General features: G+C 42.2%; 1 protein-coding gene across 4 annotated transcripts in view; it reads right to left on the minus strand.

Moving 5' to 3' along the window:
* Nucleotides 1-5,971: 5,971 nt before the first annotated feature.
* Nucleotides 5,972-19,839, minus strand: part of LOC133342664 (contactin-4-like) — a 110,637-nt gene continuing 96,769 nt past the window's right edge. For all 4 annotated transcript variants that reach the window (XM_061551976.1, XM_061551974.1, XM_061551975.1 and 1 more), the window contains exons 17-23: nt 18,164-18,234; nt 17,061-17,295; nt 15,028-15,143; nt 11,291-11,477; nt 9,617-9,729; nt 8,501-8,669; nt 5,972-7,624 (exon numbers count right to left, since the gene is read on the minus strand). In XM_061551976.1, coding sequence (XP_061407960.1) covers nt 7,515-7,624; nt 8,501-8,669; nt 9,617-9,729; nt 11,291-11,477; nt 15,028-15,143; nt 17,061-17,295; nt 18,164-18,234 — 1,001 coding nt within the window. In that variant the 3' untranslated portion in view covers nt 5,972-7,514. The remainder of the gene's footprint in view (nt 7,625-8,500; nt 8,670-9,616; nt 9,730-11,290; nt 11,478-15,027; nt 15,144-17,060; nt 17,296-18,163; nt 18,235-19,839) is intronic.

Here is a 19,839-nt window from a genome sequence, read left to right on the forward strand (position 1 = left end):
AATCCTGGTCAGGGTTTGACTATGCCCATTGTCCCAGCAGGGTAAAAGCAATGAAGAATAGTTTAACATGTAGGCTTCCGCGAACAAAATTATTCATAATAGGGGGGAGAGTTTGGGTTAGATTGCGTAAATATAAATGTGTCGTTAAACCCGCCACCACCCGACACAGCCATTTAGTAATGTTTGTCACATGAACAAACCGTGCAAATTCGTTACTAGTACAGCACACCGGTGTGTTGGAGAGTAAACCCACAACATTTACTATTCGAGTACGACGTTTCGCCAGTAATTACAACTAGCATCATTAGGCGATAATACATGACAACCCTTGCTAATTGAATCTAGATTGGTTATGTTGGGTGGTGGTGTGTTTAACGACACATTTATATTCACGCGATATAACTCAAAACAACCTATATTATGGAAAATGAGAAACACTTTGTGGTGAAGTCCCCGTCATAGGAATGTTGGAATTTCTACTACTGGCTCTGGGCTGTAAACAGGAGATGGGCACAACAACAATGCTTGATTGAATTTCGATTTAAAGCTTTCGTGACTGCAGGGATTCATTTTCTTGGTTCTTTCGGTAAAGTCACGTAGAATGGAAATAATAAAATAATAAAAGTAAAACATTATAAAATCATTCTCACGACGTTTCGGCCACAACGCAAGCAGCCGTCCTCAGGTGAAGACCAGGTCTGTCGGGGAGACAGCGTCTGAATGCATTCAGACGCTGTCTCCCCCACAGACCCTGTCATGAATGCATTCAGACGCTGTCTCCCCGACAGACCTGGTCTTCACCTGAGGACGGCTGCTTGCGTTGTGGCCGAAACGTCGTGAGAATAATTTTATCATGATTTATTTTTATTATTTTATTACTTCCCTTCTACGTGACTTTACCGAAAGAACCAAAAATGCTTGATTGAGCAATGAAATCACTGAATTCATTACACCACACGAGGCCTTTACACATACAAATGTTTTTTTAAAATCCACGACTGTGCTAGCCTCTGAGGAAAATGCATACTGTGCATAAATTCAAAAAATCAACTGGAAAAATTCATGTCATAAATTATTTGCGACGTTCTGTTTTGCATGTATGCCAGTGTGTTACTGGCTGTGCATCTCGTTGACCCAATACGAGCATGGCGAAAGGGGATCCCTGGTGAGGTGACCTGGTTTTATTTGAGAATCTCACTCGGGCATGACCGACGAGTTGACTCCGTAGAACTGCACACCTTTGGTGCCCTCCTCGGATGGGCTCGTCTGACTTTCTGAGTCCTACAAGTGTCTAGATTTGAAGCTTTCGTGACTGCAAGGATTCATATTCTTAGGTTATTTTCGGTAAAGTCACGTAGGTAAAAATAAATTACAATAAAAATTATAAAAGTAAAATAAAAATAAAATAAAAATTACGACAGTTTCGGAGGCAACACAAGCTTCCGTCTTCAGGTGGAACCATCACAGCACGATTGCTGTATTTTTAGCTTACTTTTATTAATTTAAATTTTTTAACTACGTGACTTTACCGAAAAAACCTAAGAATATGAATCCTTGCAGTCACGAAAGCTTCCAATCTAGAATTATTACCCTCTACGGGGAGGAATTCCACCTATCTGAGTTTTTAACAGACAACGAGACAAGAAGTCACAGCTTCTCGAGACGCTGGCCTTCCTCAAGAGATGCCGAGAAATCAAGGTAATCTGTTTTCTTGGAATTTCTCTCACTTGATGCAGCTATCGTGCTGTGACGGTTCCACCTGAAGACGGAAGCTTGTGTTGCCTCCGAAACGTCGTGATTTTTATTTTATTTTTATTTTACTTTTATAAAACAAATTTTACCGACGTGACTTTACCGAAAAACCCTAAAAATATGAGTCCTAAAAGTGACCTCTATCACCTCCCGACGCAGGATCCAGTGGTCAGGAGTCGCCGGAAGGGAAGAGTAAGAAACTGGATTACAAACACATTTATTTCTGACAATTGTTTTTTTATCACCCTTCTATCTGGCAACAAAACTGACACCTTTTTTTTACAAGGAGTCATGTTTGCATAGACCACAATACCTGCAGTCATAATGCAAACAAAAAACATAACTCTGATAATGTATGCACTGTCCTTGAAGTTGATTGGTCCACACCCGAGACAGCTTTCCTTAGAGCCTAGTCTCACATGGTGTTGGACCAGATGACGCCAAAAGGCGCACAACTCAAAGACAATGCACCATCAGAGTATGAGAGCTTGGGGTAAGCATTTACACATTTATTTCTACACATCTACGGTACAGAGATTTTAGAATGTTGCCGTGGTGTAATGGTTGACATACAGCTGTTACAATCCAGAGGACCCCGTTGCAATTCGATCTTCCGGCGTGACAGTTGAAGAAATGGGGCAAGTTTCTTAAAACTCGGCTCCACTGCCTCTGTCCACGCAGCAGTACACATGGGTATGCCACCGTTTGTCGATCGGCTCTTGTGTGGTGAGGTAAAGTGTGGGTACTGCCAACTATTCCAAGACAATTGTTTTTTTTTACCCTTCTATCTGGCAACAAAACTGACACCTTTTTACAAGGAGTCATGCTTGCATAGACCGCAATACCTGCAGTCATAATACAAACAAAAGACATAACTCTGATAATGTGCACTGTCCTTGAAGTTGATTGGTCCACACCCGAGACAGCTTTCCTTAGAGCCTAGTTTCAGATGGGTTGGACCAGATGACGCCAAACATGACTCCTTGTAAAAAGGTGTCAGTTTTGTTGCCAGATAGAAGGGTAAAAAAACCAATTATCATATTTTTACTGGCAAATGAGGTTCCCATAGTATTCCAAGACACATGAACAGCTTGGAAGAGTAGGCCAAAATCCCGTTAGAGGAGCTCTCCAGACTTCCCTCTAGTGGAGGCTCTTCCACCATCAGTGGCATGAACAAGTAAATGCAGTGATGTAGCTTTACCTTTTTGCAGATATATTAGCATTCATTTTCCAACATTAAACCTTCACTCCGTGGTCGGTCGTTCCTTCTCGCCTGCTTGCCCCATGGTCTGGAACTCCCTTCCCCCGGTCATCCGTGCTGTCAACTCCCCTGTCCTTGTTCAAGTGCAGACTCAAAAACCTTCCTCTGTACCTCGGCCTGCGACTGCCTACCTCTCTCGACACAATCCGATTTGCACGGTTGGCTCTGCATTGCGTGAAATAAGTTAAACATTCTGTATCTGTACAGTGTATCGAGACGTGGTCACATATATTTACACACGTGCTTTACGAATCCAAATTGTATCGTACTCTAACCCAGGAATGCGTTAAACCTGACAAAAATGTATATATATATACAAGTGTATTCCTTTGGTTGCAGAAGGAAGGGAGGTGTTGGGTCAGTGGGGGCAGTTGGGGGGGGGGGATGCAGGGGAGAGGCCAAACCCATGGAACCCCTGATGGATCAGGGGTCGAGCTGTTGGAAGTCGCGACTGGAACGTTCCTGGAATGGCCAAGCACTGCTCATAAGTTCCCGTGAGAACGCATGGATTAAATGCCAGAAGTGGAGATATCTTTAATCAAGGAAGAGGCTTTAGCGGTCTGTGAAAATGAAGTGCATTTGGCTGGCAATGCTGCACGAATAAAGGAGTTGCTGACAACTCGACAGGACCTCTGCTCCCAAACGTGTCTCAATAATATTTTTTTTGGTTGGTGAGCCCCCTGTTTCCTTAATCGAGACGGAAGGTTTAATTTTTCAAGGGATGGACAGGAATGAGGTCACAATGGGCGGATTTTAATCTTCTTAAATCATATGATGATTGAGCACGTGGTGTCCTCTAGGCAACCAACCGCCCCTCCCCCCCCACAAAAAAATACTCAATGCTTCTCACGACTCTCAAATGGGTCTTGCAATTGTGACTTTTGGCCTGTTCCACTTACGGCGGTTTGGCATGTGGGAGGAAACCAGAATACCAGGTGCTCCACACAAATAGATGCAAGGATCCATCGCTGTGCGGCCTTCTCCAGTGCGAGCTAAGGTGGTTGCTGTGAAGCTTTGCCATGGACAGGAAGTGTGATGAAAGTCTTGGAAAGAGATTAATCGCGTTGTCATGTTGTTTACACTTTTTCATTTTTGCTATCGGTGCCGTGTCGTGAGAGAAAGATAAACCCATTTGCAGAGCGATGCATCGTCCTGTGTAGACAACAGCCCGTGGAAGGTGCTATCTCAGAACCGCGTCTGAGATCCCTTATTCACACGCAGAGGTGCTGCAATTCAGCACATATCACGATTGGAATAAGCACCAGTGATTTGCATAAAATGTTGAATTGAGCACATGGTAATTATCAATGTTAATCAATTACAGACATTCTCCATCATTGCAGGAATAATGGTATTTGAATATGCTCAGGGTCAGATTGCTACATTGTGCAAAATGAAAAGACAGTTACGTCATCGTCATTATCATCATGGTGACTCGATGCTTCAACCCATTACAGCAGCAAGTTGAATCTAATGAAGTCTTTACCATCATCAACCATGATCAATCCACTGCTGGATGAAAGCCTCCCCCAGGCCGCCACTACTTCTCAACATCCTGTGACGCAACAATTCAACTGGCACCACCTGCACACGATCTCATTTCATCGCTCCATCTCCCAAAGGACTTCCATTTCTTGGCTGCCAAAAAAAGTATTTAAAATGTAGATCAATTACTCGGTGATAATCAATGTTCAACATTGCAAATTGACATAATCAGCATCAACATAATCATAACCAAAACAAAGTCTAATGTAGAAACCTGTTGACATGCGTGATGGTATATATAATAACCTGCGTATAGATAGAATTCATAATGGGAGGTTTACCTAAAAAAAATTACCCGTAAATACAAAGTTTTTCACTATAAATCCTTTATATGCGTGGCAGCTAGAGTCCTCTCGTCCTCTGGCTTGAGATGATTGCCTGCCACCATTAAGCAATTGGTAATTAAATATTTTAAAAAAAATTCCTAAAAAGTGTAAAGTTATGGAAAAAAAAATTCACAAAAATAAATTGTCACGCACAACGAGTCTGTGTGCAAAATGTCAGCTCGATTGGATCACGGGAAGTGGGTTAAAAAACGACTGAAAGATTTGCACGGTCGTAAGCGCGCAAGCAAGCACGCAAGTGAACTTAATATAAAGAATTTAAAAAAATGGCGCTCGGCAGGACGTTCCATTCCCACTGATTATACAAAATCACTGCATTCAGTCGTACAATAGCACAAAGCAATCGGCAACAGTCGCCACGAGTGACTCTCATATGGAATTCACGCGCACAGATGCAACCTTCATTCAAAAAGGATTCCGTAGAGGTTCGAGAGTGGACGACCATGCATCCACCATTAAAGCCTCCACTTCTCCCATCGCTGCGATTGCAATTCCCGCACTGGACCAGGGACGCAAATTGTGTGCCAGGTAAGCGAGCAGGGCGTACCTGTGTTCACTTGAGTGAGTGGAGAGTGTGTGGTGGCAGCGCTTGATGTCACCTATGCATGGATTCGTAGAATTGTACACAATGTATTGGGGGAATGCCGCAATGGTTAGCACACTGGACTGGCAATTCAGAGGTTGCTGTTTTGAATCATCTCCCGGGCGCGGTAGTAAATTATATGAAGTATGTTTCTACCCCCCCACCTCCTCCAATCCGGTATGTACGAGTGCACTGCAGTTATTTGATCGGAAGGTCGCGTGTGGTGTGGTAAAGTGTGGGTACTTCAATCTCTTCCGAGAAGTCTGGCCAGGATGGCAGGGCAACGTATCCTATAGAGTGGCGCTATAAGAACTCCCTCTTGTGGAGGAACTTCCATCAGCAAGCAATTGCTGAGCAGCGCCTTTGCCCTATACGTAACATCCCTTAGAAAGCGAAGGAACGTAACCGGTTGGAGACGTGAGTTTGGCCACCACCGTGTCAAGGCGTGTTCGTGTTGAAGGTGCAAACGAAGGCAATGCAGCCACGTACAATGTCAGGATTTTATATTGAAGAACATCACAGCTAGTATAATACATTCCAAAAAATTTGAAATAAAAAAACAAGGAATCTTAAATAACAGTTTAAACTACAGTACCGCTTGATATTTCATTCCCAAAATACATGAAATAACCATGATACAAAATGTCTGATAAATATCACTAAATAAGCAATGCACTTAATTTACCATGAACGCAGTGCATTATGGAACACGGCTGCTCCCGCTACTGCTAAGACATATCCCGTTCCTGAAATCTGATTTTCTCCACCTTGGAATGATAGAATTTACAAGACTTATGAGGTACACTGGTGGGGAAAACTCAAAAATAACATCAGAACTAATTTGCCTGTGTGTTGACCACAAAATAGCACGAGTGAGTTTATTTATTTTTCCTTGTGTTCAGTTTGGAGATTAAGTTCATTATAAGACCTAAACAACTTCCACAACAAGCAATCTTTCAATTATACTTTGTAATGGTTTTGTTTAAACCATATGATCCTTATGGCGGTACCACGGGGTACCAAAGAATACTAAATGGCCAAGGCAATTAAATATTTTATTTCTGGGACACTTTTTTTTCCAGGGGTGTACTTAACTCCGCGACTGGGGTACCAATCAATCCAAAATCAGTGCCACTCCGAGATGTCGGAATGTAGCGAGGACAATGATTGCGCTGAAACCCTGAACGCTCGTACGCACCGTAGTCGTGTACAGCTCGTCGAGATGAGTCGATTGCCGCATCGCTGACCATCAACAGACTAAAAATGACTAGATCACGGACATTATGCGAGAGCCGGGGTACTATGAAATCCCGGGGGGTACCGCCATGAGGTTCATATGCCATTTTGCTCAGCAATATAGGTGCAGATCACATTGGGTTGCATCAATAGAACGAAATACGTAACACATGGGTAAATATCATGTGCTTTAACACTACGATGTTCTACGATGATTCGTGCTTTCTTGTGTTGTATGTTTGAGAAACGTTGGCAAGGATGCAGTCCCAGAGGAAAGTGGGCATTGTCAATTCACTTAAGCGTGAAAAGTAATTTACAACTTTACATAATCAAAGCAAGCAAACATTACTTGACAACTTTCAGAAAAATGTAAACGTAGAAAAGTGTCCCTTCATTTTGTTTTCTTCCTCGACTTTAAAAACAAAATTGATGTCTTTATTTTACATGTGTCTTCCCCATTCGTATTTCTGTTCAGCAAAATACATTGTCAAGAAAATGAAGACTTCTACAAGTGATTTTGTAATTAAAACCATTATTCCAATGCATTACAGAAAATTGTGAAATAAGGGAGCGGTGGTGAATTTAAAAGAGGGTAGAATTCTGCAGTGAAATCCCAATACAATGCACGTACCTTTCGAAATAAACAGTGAGCACATATAAAACACGTTAATTGAACACAATGTTTAATTTACCATTTTGTACCTGTGATTCTTTATTTCAAATTCAAGGACCACATAAGCATTAGCAGTTCAGTGCAGTTTTAATTCTTGAAATTCTCCATAATTTCCCATCCTCATAAAAGTCCATTCCTCCCAGTGGCAAGCACTCCCAGTGAAATGAGGCCCCATACACTCCACACGTCAATTCCTGCTGAATTGTTGCGTCCTCTTCCCAACTTCATCCCTGCAAAACCAGGACAATGAATGAAAGAGGCAAAACACATTCTCAATAAAATTATACAGCAGCAGAATTATACAATTTTTTCGAGCTATATTACAATTAACGTCAGAAGATGAAAGCTTATAAAGCGGAGAATATCACCATAACCAACGTTTTTGGGTTAGATCGCGTTATTTATAAATGTGTCGTAACCCTTCACCACCCGACACGGCCAATCAACAAAAAAGTGTCACGTTGACAAAAAGACAAATAGTTCACTATTTTAGCCCACCGGTGTGTTGAAGTGTGAAACCACAACATTTTCAATGTTTTGAGTAGTACGACGTTTCGCTGGTAATTGCATCCAGCATCATCGGGCAATTCGCCAGAATGGCGAGGCTCTGATCTTGCTCCCGGTCTTTATAAATAACGCGATCTAACCAAAAAACGTTGATTATGAATGAAATTGGTCGCGAAAGCCTACGTGTTAAACTGAATATCACCATACATTATTGTTCTTTGGTGAAAAAAGCCATTTTTGGGGTGGCGGTGGTAAAGGGAAAGGTTCTTCTTGGTTCTTTCAGTAAAGTCACGTAGAAGGAAAATAATAAAATAACAAAAATAAAACATAATAAAATAATTCTCACGACGTTTCGGCCACAACGCAAGCAGCCGTCTTCAGGTGGAGAACAGGTCTGTCGAGAGACGTCATGAGAAATATTTTATTATGCTTTATTTTTATTATTTTATTATTTTCCTTCTACGTGACTTTACCGAAAGAACCAAGAAGATGAATCCCTGCAGTCACGAAAGCTTTAAATCGAAATTTAAGGGGAAGGTTGTTTATTTTTTTTCAAAACACGCGCTTTAACGTGCTGTAGTTTAAAAGTAACGCTTTGCCTGTTCTGTCGGGTATCTTCATTTGTGAGCTCGAGGCTCCCAGGCCTCCGTCGCTCTGAGCCTGCACCTCGAATGAATACACTCCCCCGTCTGGCAGCACCACCTCCACGCCGGTGCCATTGGTTATGATCTCTTTGTCAGTGCCTCTGTCCAGTGACACGTACGACACCTGTGTAATGAGAGAAAGGGGGAAAATTATGCTAATTATTCACTGGGTCAGATCACTTGAGTGCAGTGCAATTGTGTGTCGTGCACCCTCATTGGAATTGCTCGAGAATGCGAGTGTGTCGAAGAGTATTCATATTCTTAGGTTTTTTTCGGTAAAGTCACGTAGGTAAAAAAAAAAAAAATTTATAAAAGTAAAATAAAATAAAAATCACGACGTTTCGGAGGCAACACAAGCTTCCGTCTTCAGGTGGAACCGTCACAGCCACGACAGCTGTATCAAGTAAATGAGAGATTACACACGTTTAACAATTGGGAACGAACTTTTCGCTGGTAGTGACAACCAACTTCACCAGGCGATTGCCAGAATTTAAAATGCTGTAGTGGAAATGTCCTCTGATTCAGAATCATGTAATGTACAAACTTTACCTATTTTATTGGATGATAGCAAAAAAGCACTTTTCTCACTTCTAAATGTGCAATGTAACAAACTATATTTCTTTTAAACAAAATAACTTTCATTTAGCAAGTGCCATAGCGTGACTTTGTGTATTCGCATGCATGACATTGGTGGAAGAAATGCAATTAACCTTTTCATTCATTAATAATGCATAATCCCCAAAGATGGCAGTGACAATTATCGAAGAAAAACACCTAATTTTCTAAAAGAAAGAAAAGGCGAACAATGCTTGCGACGTAAACATTTTATTTTCATCGCTCGCAATGCACGAAAAAGGTGATGAAAGTATTTGCTTATGCGAACACAATTTGGTGCACAAACAGGAAGGACTATGTGGCAGTGTTCGCGATTGTTAATTACATATTTGAAACTTGTCAGATAAGATGCTTTAAAACTGTCAGCGTTTTCATTATTTTTATTTATCCAAGCCCTCTGAGCATGGCCGAGCAAAATAAATTACTCAAACAAATAATAATTTGAATGCAATTTACCTTGTATCCAGTGACAGCTGATTCATTCTCCATGGCAATTACCGGGTCCCAGTGTAATGTAACCTTGGTGCCATCCTGCTTCAAGTCGATATTTTTTGGAGGTTTGCTAGGTGCTAACAAAAACAACAGATACACCGTTTAATGAATAGCTAGCGTCAGGTAAGTGGTTAAAAAAAAAAAAACCGCAGTTAGTCCACACACAAGTTGAAGATATAAATCCAACGATTTCCAAAACTCCACATTGGAATTAATAATTCACGAAGCAGAAAAATTTTCAAGACATACTGACGATGCACTGCACTGCGGTCACAGCGAAGAAAGCGCCGTAGTGGTGCAAATCACACGGCCCGTCGCAAACATTTACAGAACAAATCCAGCACACCACAGGATGTACCCTCAATGCTTATAATCTCGATGATGACAGTGGAACTTTAATGATCAAAACCAAAATCCAGCCACAGAGCAATGAGCAGTGAACGCTGGTTTGAAATTCAGCCTCCCTTCTTGCACAAGGAGGCTGGTGGATTTGCTCTCATTAAAAATAACGAAAAGGGCCCCACCTGCAACAGACCGATATGATAATTGTCATGTTTGCTGGCCAGAACACTTTATCAGCATTAGCCAACCAGAACATATGAGAAGCTCTGACCATGGGCATCAGTCCACGGCTCCAAACTTTTCCACTGTGAATTTTAATGCGATGCCACGTTCTTACACACACCACAAGATTCTGCAATCATAGTAATTCTCGTGGCGAATTTATTTTTTAAAAACCAGCGCGGTTTGTCAACGGCCGTTGAATTAAACGCAACGTGTGATAACGCTCAGTTAAATGTTCACATGGCAAGCCAATCGTCCAAACAGGCGACCCACACCAACAGTTTCCATTCACATACTCTACTTAAATTTCGATTTAAAGCTTTCGTGACTGCAGGGATTCATCTTCTTGGTTCTTTCGGTAAAGTCACGTAGAAGGGAAGTAATAAAATAATAAAATAAAACATAATTAAATAATTCTCACGACGTTTCGGCGACAACGCAAGCAGCCGTCCTCATGTGAAGAGGACGGCTGCTTGCGTTGTGGCCGAAACGTCGTGAGAATTATTTTATTATGTTTTATTTTATTATTTTAGTACTTCCCTTCTACGTGACTTTACCGAAAGAACCAAGAAGATACTCTACTTAATTTCAGTGTTTTTACCGTACGGTATTCCCTTGCTATTCGCAGGGAATATGTTCCGGGGATGCTCGTGAATAGTAATTAAAAAATGAATTACCTTAAACAAACATGGAAATAAGCTACTAAATTCATGAAAATTATCATAACACACCTTTTTATCTCATCACTTTCTCTCTCATCACTTCACTCTCTCGCCACTTTTTCTCTCCTCACTTTCTCTCCTCACTTTATTTCTCTCTCTTTCTCTCTCTCGATGCAGTCAGTGGTGTTGAGTTTCAGATGCGATTCACAGAAAGCCAAAATAGCGGATATCAAAGTTCGCGAACAGCGAGGGAATACTGTACCATGTAAAAAAAAGCATTGCTTCCTTTGCTCGACAACAATAGTGGACCCACGAAATTCACTCACCCACCGGAAGATTGTTCGGAGGCTCAGTGAGGCTTCCCTGGGTCAAAATTGTTCTAATAAATTATGTTGAGGGTGGCAACACTTACGAGGCTTCTTGGTGATGAGCTGGGCGATGTGACTGGGTGGTCCCGTGCCTCCGCTGTTGTATGCCTTCACGACCAGTTGGTAATCGGTGCTGCCCGTAAGACTTTGGAGCACCGCGCTAGATTCCAGGCCATCTGTCCGTGCACTCTCTGCCATCAGCTCTCCCTCAAACTTTTTCCAGTACACAATCTGAGGGACAGATGTCACAGCATTGTGCGTCAATTAAAAAATGTGTTTTGCAACCCGTAGTTTCTGCAGTTGCCGCGATGTAATTTCAACTTTGTAATCTAAATTGAAAACTAATTTATCATTTAAATCTTGACCTAAAGCTTTCGTGACTGCAAGAATTCGTATTCTTTTGGGTCTTTCGGTAAACGTCACGTAGATGGTTCAAAGAAAACAAAAAAATAACAAAAAACTACGACGTTTCGATCACAACACAAGTGATCGTCATCAGGAGGATAGAGGAGGAAAGCTGCTGTTGAAAGCTCATTTATTTAGGACAGTGTTTGTGTTTGTGCATCCCCAATTAGCACATTTGGTTATGTACAGTCCAAAATAAATTCAACGTACATACATACATAATCGTACTTCACATTTTCATTCTATTGGGTTTTTTGTGCTTTGCAGTGCTCTTGGCGCAAATAAACATTACGTTGAATAACTTTAGACTGCAGTTAGCTCAACATATTTAACGAATATAATTGCTCTGAAAAATGTTTTAGAAAATATAAATGTAACGGGTAATAGCTATTTCATTGAACGTTGATAATTATTACCATGAACTTGAGTCATTGTTATTTCAGAAATATGTTGTCAACATTTTTACTATTTAGGTAAAATTTAATGAATACCAACAAGCACAATATTTTTGCAAAGCGGGTGCTTTGATTGTCACGGATCTAGTATCAAAAAAATTATATATTTGATGTATCACTTCAGCAATTTTGAGATGGGGCAGGTATTCATATTGAAGCAGTAGTAAGACGTTTTAAAAATATACGTAGACAGCCAGAAATCAAACTCGGGTTGCAAGGTTCACAGTGCAGTGTGCTAATAATTAAGCCACTGATCACCCAATGAAATGTGCATGTGTACATTCATGTACTGCGGGTGTGTCTATTCACTGCTGGATGCTGGCTGTGGAACATTGATATGTGACCATACTGCACGACGATGGTCAGTGTGGGTTGGAAAAAAATTAACCCGTAAAAACAAAGTTTTTCACTATAAATCCTTTATATGCGTGGCATCGGTTTTATTTTATTATTCATTTCTGTTTTTCTAGAGTAAGAGTTTCATTTTTATCACATTGGTATTTTAAATTAAATATGAATTTTTCTTTTTTTCCAAAAAAGTGGAAAATTTTGGAAAAATGTTTTCACGAAAATTAATTGTCACGCACAACGAGTATGTGTGCAAAATGTCAGCTCGATTGGATCACGAGAAGTGGGTTAACAAACGACCGAAAGATTTGCACGGTCGTAAGCGCCCAAGCAAGCAAGCAAGTGAACTTAATATAAAGGATTTAAAAACGGGAAAGTACAGATGGATTGTGTTGCACTGTCCCTCCCTTACACACTGCATGATAACACAGACAATGTGAGGAGCCTGCTATTACATGCTTTGCCAATCGCTATGACATGAATACGTGTTCTACTTAGTACTTTTGAAATGTATGAAAACAGTGGCATGAATTTGTAAACGCACGGCATCTTCCATGGGATTAATTGCGCGAAAGCTGAAGGGTTCACGCGTCGAGATTTTGTCTTCACTTTTGTCACGTGATTAATCCATGACACCCGTGGATTACCAGAAGAATCGTTGTGTGATCGTGTTAATTGAATCAAAGTGGGGTGATAATGGAACATTGAAAGGGCGTCCGCTGCACAGCTTTGAGCCGTCCAAGCCAATGATTTAAACTAAAAATAGAAATAACGATTCTGATTGAGACGTAGTTGTCTTGTTGTTTGCGATAACGCTATTTTAATTATCGCGAAGAACCCTGCAGCATTCTTAGCACAAGCGTGGTACGCACCACAGAGAGTCTGGTTTAAAGTATCTCAACCTGAACTTTAATTCACCTTTTTTCATAACAACTGTCGTTCCACAAGGCTTAAAGTGGCTCAGATGGCATAAATGTAGAGAAGATTTTTTTTTTTACTGGAAACACTGAGGGTCGGAGTATCATCTTGGCGCGACAGCCGAAACTCAATGCCGTGGCGATTTGCTCCGTTGTAGTTGAACATTTGGCACGATAAGAATTTGGCTCCTCGCGTTTTGTTCAATATTTTAGATAGGGCAAAGATGCATCCCTGCATTTCTTGCTCGCGTCTCTGCCTACGATAGGGCCTCCAATAAAGCAAGCTCTAGACAGCTCCTCTAGATGGCATTTGGCCTCATCTCCATGCTGCCAAGACATATTTGAAGACGGGGAGCACCCACTATTTACGCCACCGCGCACGACTTTGCCGATAAGCTAACTGCGGCGTACCCATTTATACCGCTGGATGGACAGAGGCCTGGGCAATCAAGAAACGTTCACCTTGATTTCAACTGCTGCTTGTAGGTATTATGTTGAACTTCTTTCGCACCGTACATAGCCAGCCGTGCTAATCGGAGGCATGGAGATCGGATCAAATTGAAACTTCACCGGGAGATTGAATTGCCAGGACAGTCTGCTAAACCATTACAGCACGCATGGAAGTGTCCCTCCATTTGCTTAATCGTTAAAGATTGTTGTTCAATTAAATTATCCACCAATCGCTTCAGTGAGAGGCATTTTATTCTACCTGCAATAAGTGAATAAACAATCGTTGAGGCCTTGCGAATCTGAACAAAACTACAGACGTTCAAATCGCTTTCGAGTGTGAGTCGTCGGACAGTTCAAGAGCCAACATGCGGACGTGAGACACGGACCGCGGAAGGTCTCTCTTGGTATGTCGGTTCCTGGTGGGTGCCCCGCACCATGCAGGACCTCGCAAGGGCAACAAACCGGGCCACATCATCATCATTCACATCATCATCATCCACATCATCATCCACATCATCATCATCATCATCCACATCATCATCATCATCCACATCATCATCATCATCCACATCATCATCATCCACATCATCATCATCATCCACATCATCATCATCCACATCATCATCATCCACATCATCATCATCCACATCATCATCATCCACATCATCATCATCCACATCATCATCATCCACATCATCATCCACATCATCATCATCCACATCATCATCCACATCATCATCATCATCATCCACATCATCATCATCCACATCATCATCCACATTATCATCCACATCATCATCATCATCCACATCATCATCATCCACATCATCATCATCCACATCATCATCATCCACATCATCATCCACATCATCATCATCCACATCATCATCCACATCATCATCATCATCCACATCATCATCCACATCATCATCATCATCATCCACATCATCATCATCCACATCATCATCATCCACATCATCATCATCCACATCATCATCATCCACATCATCATCATCCACATCATCATCATCCACATCATCATCTACATCATCATCATCCACATCATCATCATCATAACCACGGCCCTGATAATGGACAGACATATCACTGTTGCTGGCAGGACACGCCGTTGCTGGCAGGACACGAGGAGAGAGGAAGAGCGAATGGGGGTAGGGGTCTAAGAGAGTTTAAAACACGGGGCCTTACTTCATAGCCGGTGATGCGCTCTGCGCTGGAGGTGAGAGGCGGAGCTCTCCAGGACACCTCTGCTTCTGCCGACGTCAGGCTCCTCGCAGTCACGTTGGACGGAGCAACTTTTGGTGCTGCAACCAACGTGCATCAGAAGAGAGTGACTATACAAGATAGACACCAACTACTGCACGTGTATGTTCGATCAATGTATTCGTGCGTTGAAATATTAAAGGGTACAAAAGCAAGTGGCCAGAGTGGCACCTTGTGGCGCCTGAGATTTGAAACCCACGCAGTCAGACCTCTCGCTCATCCTGGGCCAATTGCTTCACCACCTCAGAGCCGAACGGCGAGCGGTGTTCTACGGCTCTCCGATGCGCTTGCACGCTCGTACCGCGTGTCGTTCGGAGCGACGTCCGATATCGGGAATCGTGAACAGCACGCGGCACAGAATCACATCGAAGAGTTCGTCATGCTTTGCAAGTTGTTGTTGTTGTTGTGGTCTCAAGTAACTCACCAGTTTTTCTCTACACAATTTTTTGTTTTAATCATCGCTGTCCTTAAAGTTTATCGAACATGCGCAAGCTAGGCAACGATGATCATTTCCCCGTGAGTCTTTTAATTATAACGATTCGGCGTCACGATCCCACTCAGGAATCGACCCCTCTTTGCCACTGCGAAGAATGCGTTGCCACTTGCGGATTCAGAAATCATAAAATCGATCATCGCACAGAGCCAGCGAAGGGACCGTTGCGCCAAACGTCGTGACCTCTTGTGCCAGCATCCACAAAACAACCGCTCGAGCTGACATGCCTGTCAGATTTCGATTTAAAGCTTTCGTGTCTGCAGGGATTCAGTCTTCTTGGTTCTTTCGGTAAAGTCACGTAGAAGGGAAGTAATACAATAATAAAAATAAAACGAAATAAAATAATTGTCACGATGTTTCGGCCACAACGCAAGCAGCCGTCCTCAGGTGAAAACCAGGTCTGTCGAGGCGACAGCGTCTGATGCTGTCGCCTTCGACAGAGGCGACAGGACGGCTGCTTGCGTTGTGGCCGAAACGTCGTGAGAATTATATTTTATTATGTTTTATTTGTATTATTTAATACTTCCCTTCTACGTGACTTTACCAAAAGAACCAAGAAGATGCCTGTCAGCATTCCGAGTGATTTGTTTGATCCACGCAGCAAGTGGGCGACTACCGGGGGTGGCACCATTACTTAAACTTTAGAGCAGGGATTCTTAACCTTTACTGCAGCCTCGCAGCCCTTTAATGTTAATACATAGATAGGGTTGATGAAACAACGTATGACCGTGCTTAATTTGTGTTTTTTTGATGATTTACCTTCTAAAAAAAATCTGGCCATGTCTTGCACGCACAGAAAGGGCATCTCGCACTCCCAGGGGGTGCGTGCACGCCAGGTATGGGACCACTGGTTTAAAGGGTGGCAGTCCACTTCGAAAGTCGACTGTCAGCCGCAGTGCACAATTTACTGGAGTTTGTGTCAATTATTAGACATATATATGCATCTGTTTCGTCAATGAACGTGGTTTCGTTGCGCTCATGATAAAAAAAAAGTTGTTGGATCTTGCGTTGGTATCGCTATTTGTATTCTTACAAGATTCAATGCATGCATCGTTGGCGTCGGGTAAAAGTGCAGCCCTGCAATCACCGACTCGTAACCACTGTTGGCATGAGGGCTTCCGTTAGAGACATCTCAGGAGAGCCTCTCCGGATCGTATCGTGGCCGACTCGTCCACACTGACCAGACGTCATGCAAGAGGTGGGAGTGACCCACACTTTACCGCACCACACGAAACGTGCCACTCGACTGAAGAGCATGAGAATCAACTGCAATTGATGAATCAAGGCCTTGTTGTTGTAGGCGCTTTTGCGTATATATGTGTACACCACCACCACCACCACCACCGCACGTGACATTAAGCAAGTACACTGTTTTACATACATTTCTAATTGCCAACAAGGCACCGTTTAAATGAAAGTCCACGTTTATAAATAAGAGAAAAAGGGAACATTTATATGGACTTGCCGTTTTCTGCCGAATAAACGATGGTGTCGTTGCTGAAAGGTCCTTCCCCGTTGAAGTTGTACATCTTGATTTTCACTTCGAAGGGCGCGTAGGGAGCCAGATTGTCACTGCGGTAGACGTATCGGCGTGATTCCGCCTTCGGAATGGTCACTTGGCGCCAGGCTCTGGTGCCATTTTCCCGGAATGCCAGGATGTAGCCGAAATCCGGCCCGTACTGGAACTGCGGCGCCACGGGCTGAGCAGAAAAAAAAAAACGAATTTCGAATGAAGTTATTGGTGTACTCCACCGTGCTGATGAGTGATGAGGACAACACCGGTACACAGCTGTCTTTCGCTGTGTCACTGCTGCTGTCAGACTTGTCAAATCGGCTTAACTCTATTTTGTACGAATGTTTGCTGAACTTTTTTTGCGCGCCGTACGTAGCCAATGATGCTGATCGGAGGTGCGGGGTAAGGACAACAAACTAAACACGGAGAACAGTCATAAATAAATTAGTTTTCAATCTAGATTTAAAATGCATAATATCGGAAGGAAAGAGCGTTCTAAATGGCTGCAGGAGCGCATTTTGATGGTGACTTAAGACAAGATGACGACACTGCACTTCCTCCGCAACTGCTGATAGTTTATTTTATTATTGTAAACGCACAGAGGCTGTGCGTTTTTTTATCTTCTTCACCTGTTGTTTGGTTGTCGCTTAAAACGTAAAAGTCAAATTTCGATTTAAAGCTTTCGTGACTGCAGGGATTCATTTTCTTGGTTCTCACGGTAAAGTCACGTAGAAGGGAAGTAATACAATAATAAAAATAAAACATAATAAAATACAATTCTCACGACGTTTTGGCTACAACGCAAGCAGCCGTCCTCAGGTGTCAGACTTGTCAAATCGGCTTTCTTCACCTGAGGACGGCTGCTTGCGTTGTGGCCGAAACGTCGTGAGAATTATTTTATTATGTTTTATTTGTATTATTTTATTACTTCCCTTCTACGTGACTTTACCGAAAGAACCAAGAAGACGTAAACGTTACTGGCGCTTCGCTCTCGGCAGCCACGGAATTGCAGGCGCCGTGAAGCGAGCCGCTTGCCACACCGCCCGCCGCCATACCTGCCACGTGATGACGAGCTCATGCTGGTGGCCACCTCCTCCTCCAAGCCCCTCCGGTGACAATTCTGGACCTGCAGCGATGATGATCATAATAATGCAGTAATGGTGACAATTTGTACAATAAAAGTACAAATATCAGTGTCAACCAACTGTTCAGGATGTCAATCAAAAACGCAGCACGTTGTTTAAAGACATGGCCCTGAAATTTAGATAAATGAGCATAACATAATGTCGTTGAATTTCGATTTAAGGCTTTCATGACTGCAGGGATTCATCTTCTTGGTTCTTTCGGTAAAGTCACGTAGAAGGGAAATAATAAAATAATAAAATGAAAACATAGTAAAATACAATTCTCACGACGTTTCGGCCACAACGCAAGCAGCCGTCCTCAGGTGTCTTTCCGACAGACCTGTTCTTCACCTGAGGACGGCTGCTTGCGTTGTGGCCGAAACGTCGTGAGAATTTTATTTTATTGTTTTATTTTTAATATTTCCCTTCTACGTGACTTTACCGAAAGAACCAAGAAGATAATGTCGTTGTATAATAGATTTCTTCATATATTTTTGATTACACTGCCTTAAAAGTGGGAAAATATTTTGAAATATATTTTAAATAATATATTTTTCTGACAATGGCCCTTCTTTGTTTTTAAAATTGTCCAAAACATCACCTGTTATATATTTTAGATTTTAGGGCTACACTGTGTTCAGTTATTGTAATTTGTGCCTGTGGACCACTGCCAATGCATTATCGCGAAAACAAAGCACAAAATGCAAGAGGGTGATAAGAAGTGAATGTTCCGTCAAAAAGCAAATTTCAAGGCCTCAAAATATATGCATACTTAAAACTATTGTTTGCAAAAAAACAAGATTTCTGTCACGTTCCCGATTGAATTTTTTATAATTAAAACAATTTACCACTATTAAAGCGCCAATGTTGATAATAAAATATCTTCAGAGTGAAGCGGAGCAAATGTTATCTGTGGCTCAATGTCATGTCAGCGCTCGGTGCAACCCACAGTTATCGGTGGCAAGGAGAAGTCTCTAGACAGCGGGGTTTTGCATCTCATTAAACTTTAGAAAATTAAACAGCGAGCACCGGTGGAGATGCACACACACACACAACACACAAAAAAGGCACGTGTGGGTGAAGGGGGCATAATCCAAAGCCCATCCCTTCCCCATGCACTGCCTGTGGCTTTCTCTATGTGAACGCGGAAGAACGGGGATCGATGCGCTGAATCTCTGAGTGTCTTGTACGAGCGGGACGGATCGAATTTCGGACCGCTCGAATGTACCGCTTATCTCAAAAGTGCCTGAAATTGGCCATGGTAAACACCAATAGATGCCGAATTTTGCCCACGGAAAATGAACAAATTCCCCCAACGTGCATCTTTCCTGCTCCGTAATCTCTGGAGACACCTCTGCACCAAAGGCGAAATACCACTTGGCTTAGCTTAGACCGGATATGTGCATGACATTTGCTTAACAAAGTCGAGCACAGACAAATAAAAGCTCCGACTCGTGGCAGTGCATTTAAAAGTGACAACATTTACCCAAATTGTCGCAATTATTTGCATGCCAAAATTAAAAGCAGGCGACGCTGTTTGAAAAGAGCCTGAATGTCGAAATTGGTCCGAAACGTGCTTGCTTAAACAAATGCCGTTTAATAATGTT

The sequence above is a fragment of the Lethenteron reissneri genome, chromosome 15 (genome assembly GCF_015708825.2).
Source record: "Lethenteron reissneri isolate LAM-NWPU_2019-01 chromosome 15, ASM1570882v1, whole genome shotgun sequence".
Lineage (NCBI taxonomy): Eukaryota > Metazoa > Chordata > Hyperoartia > Petromyzontiformes > Petromyzontidae > Lethenteron > Lethenteron reissneri.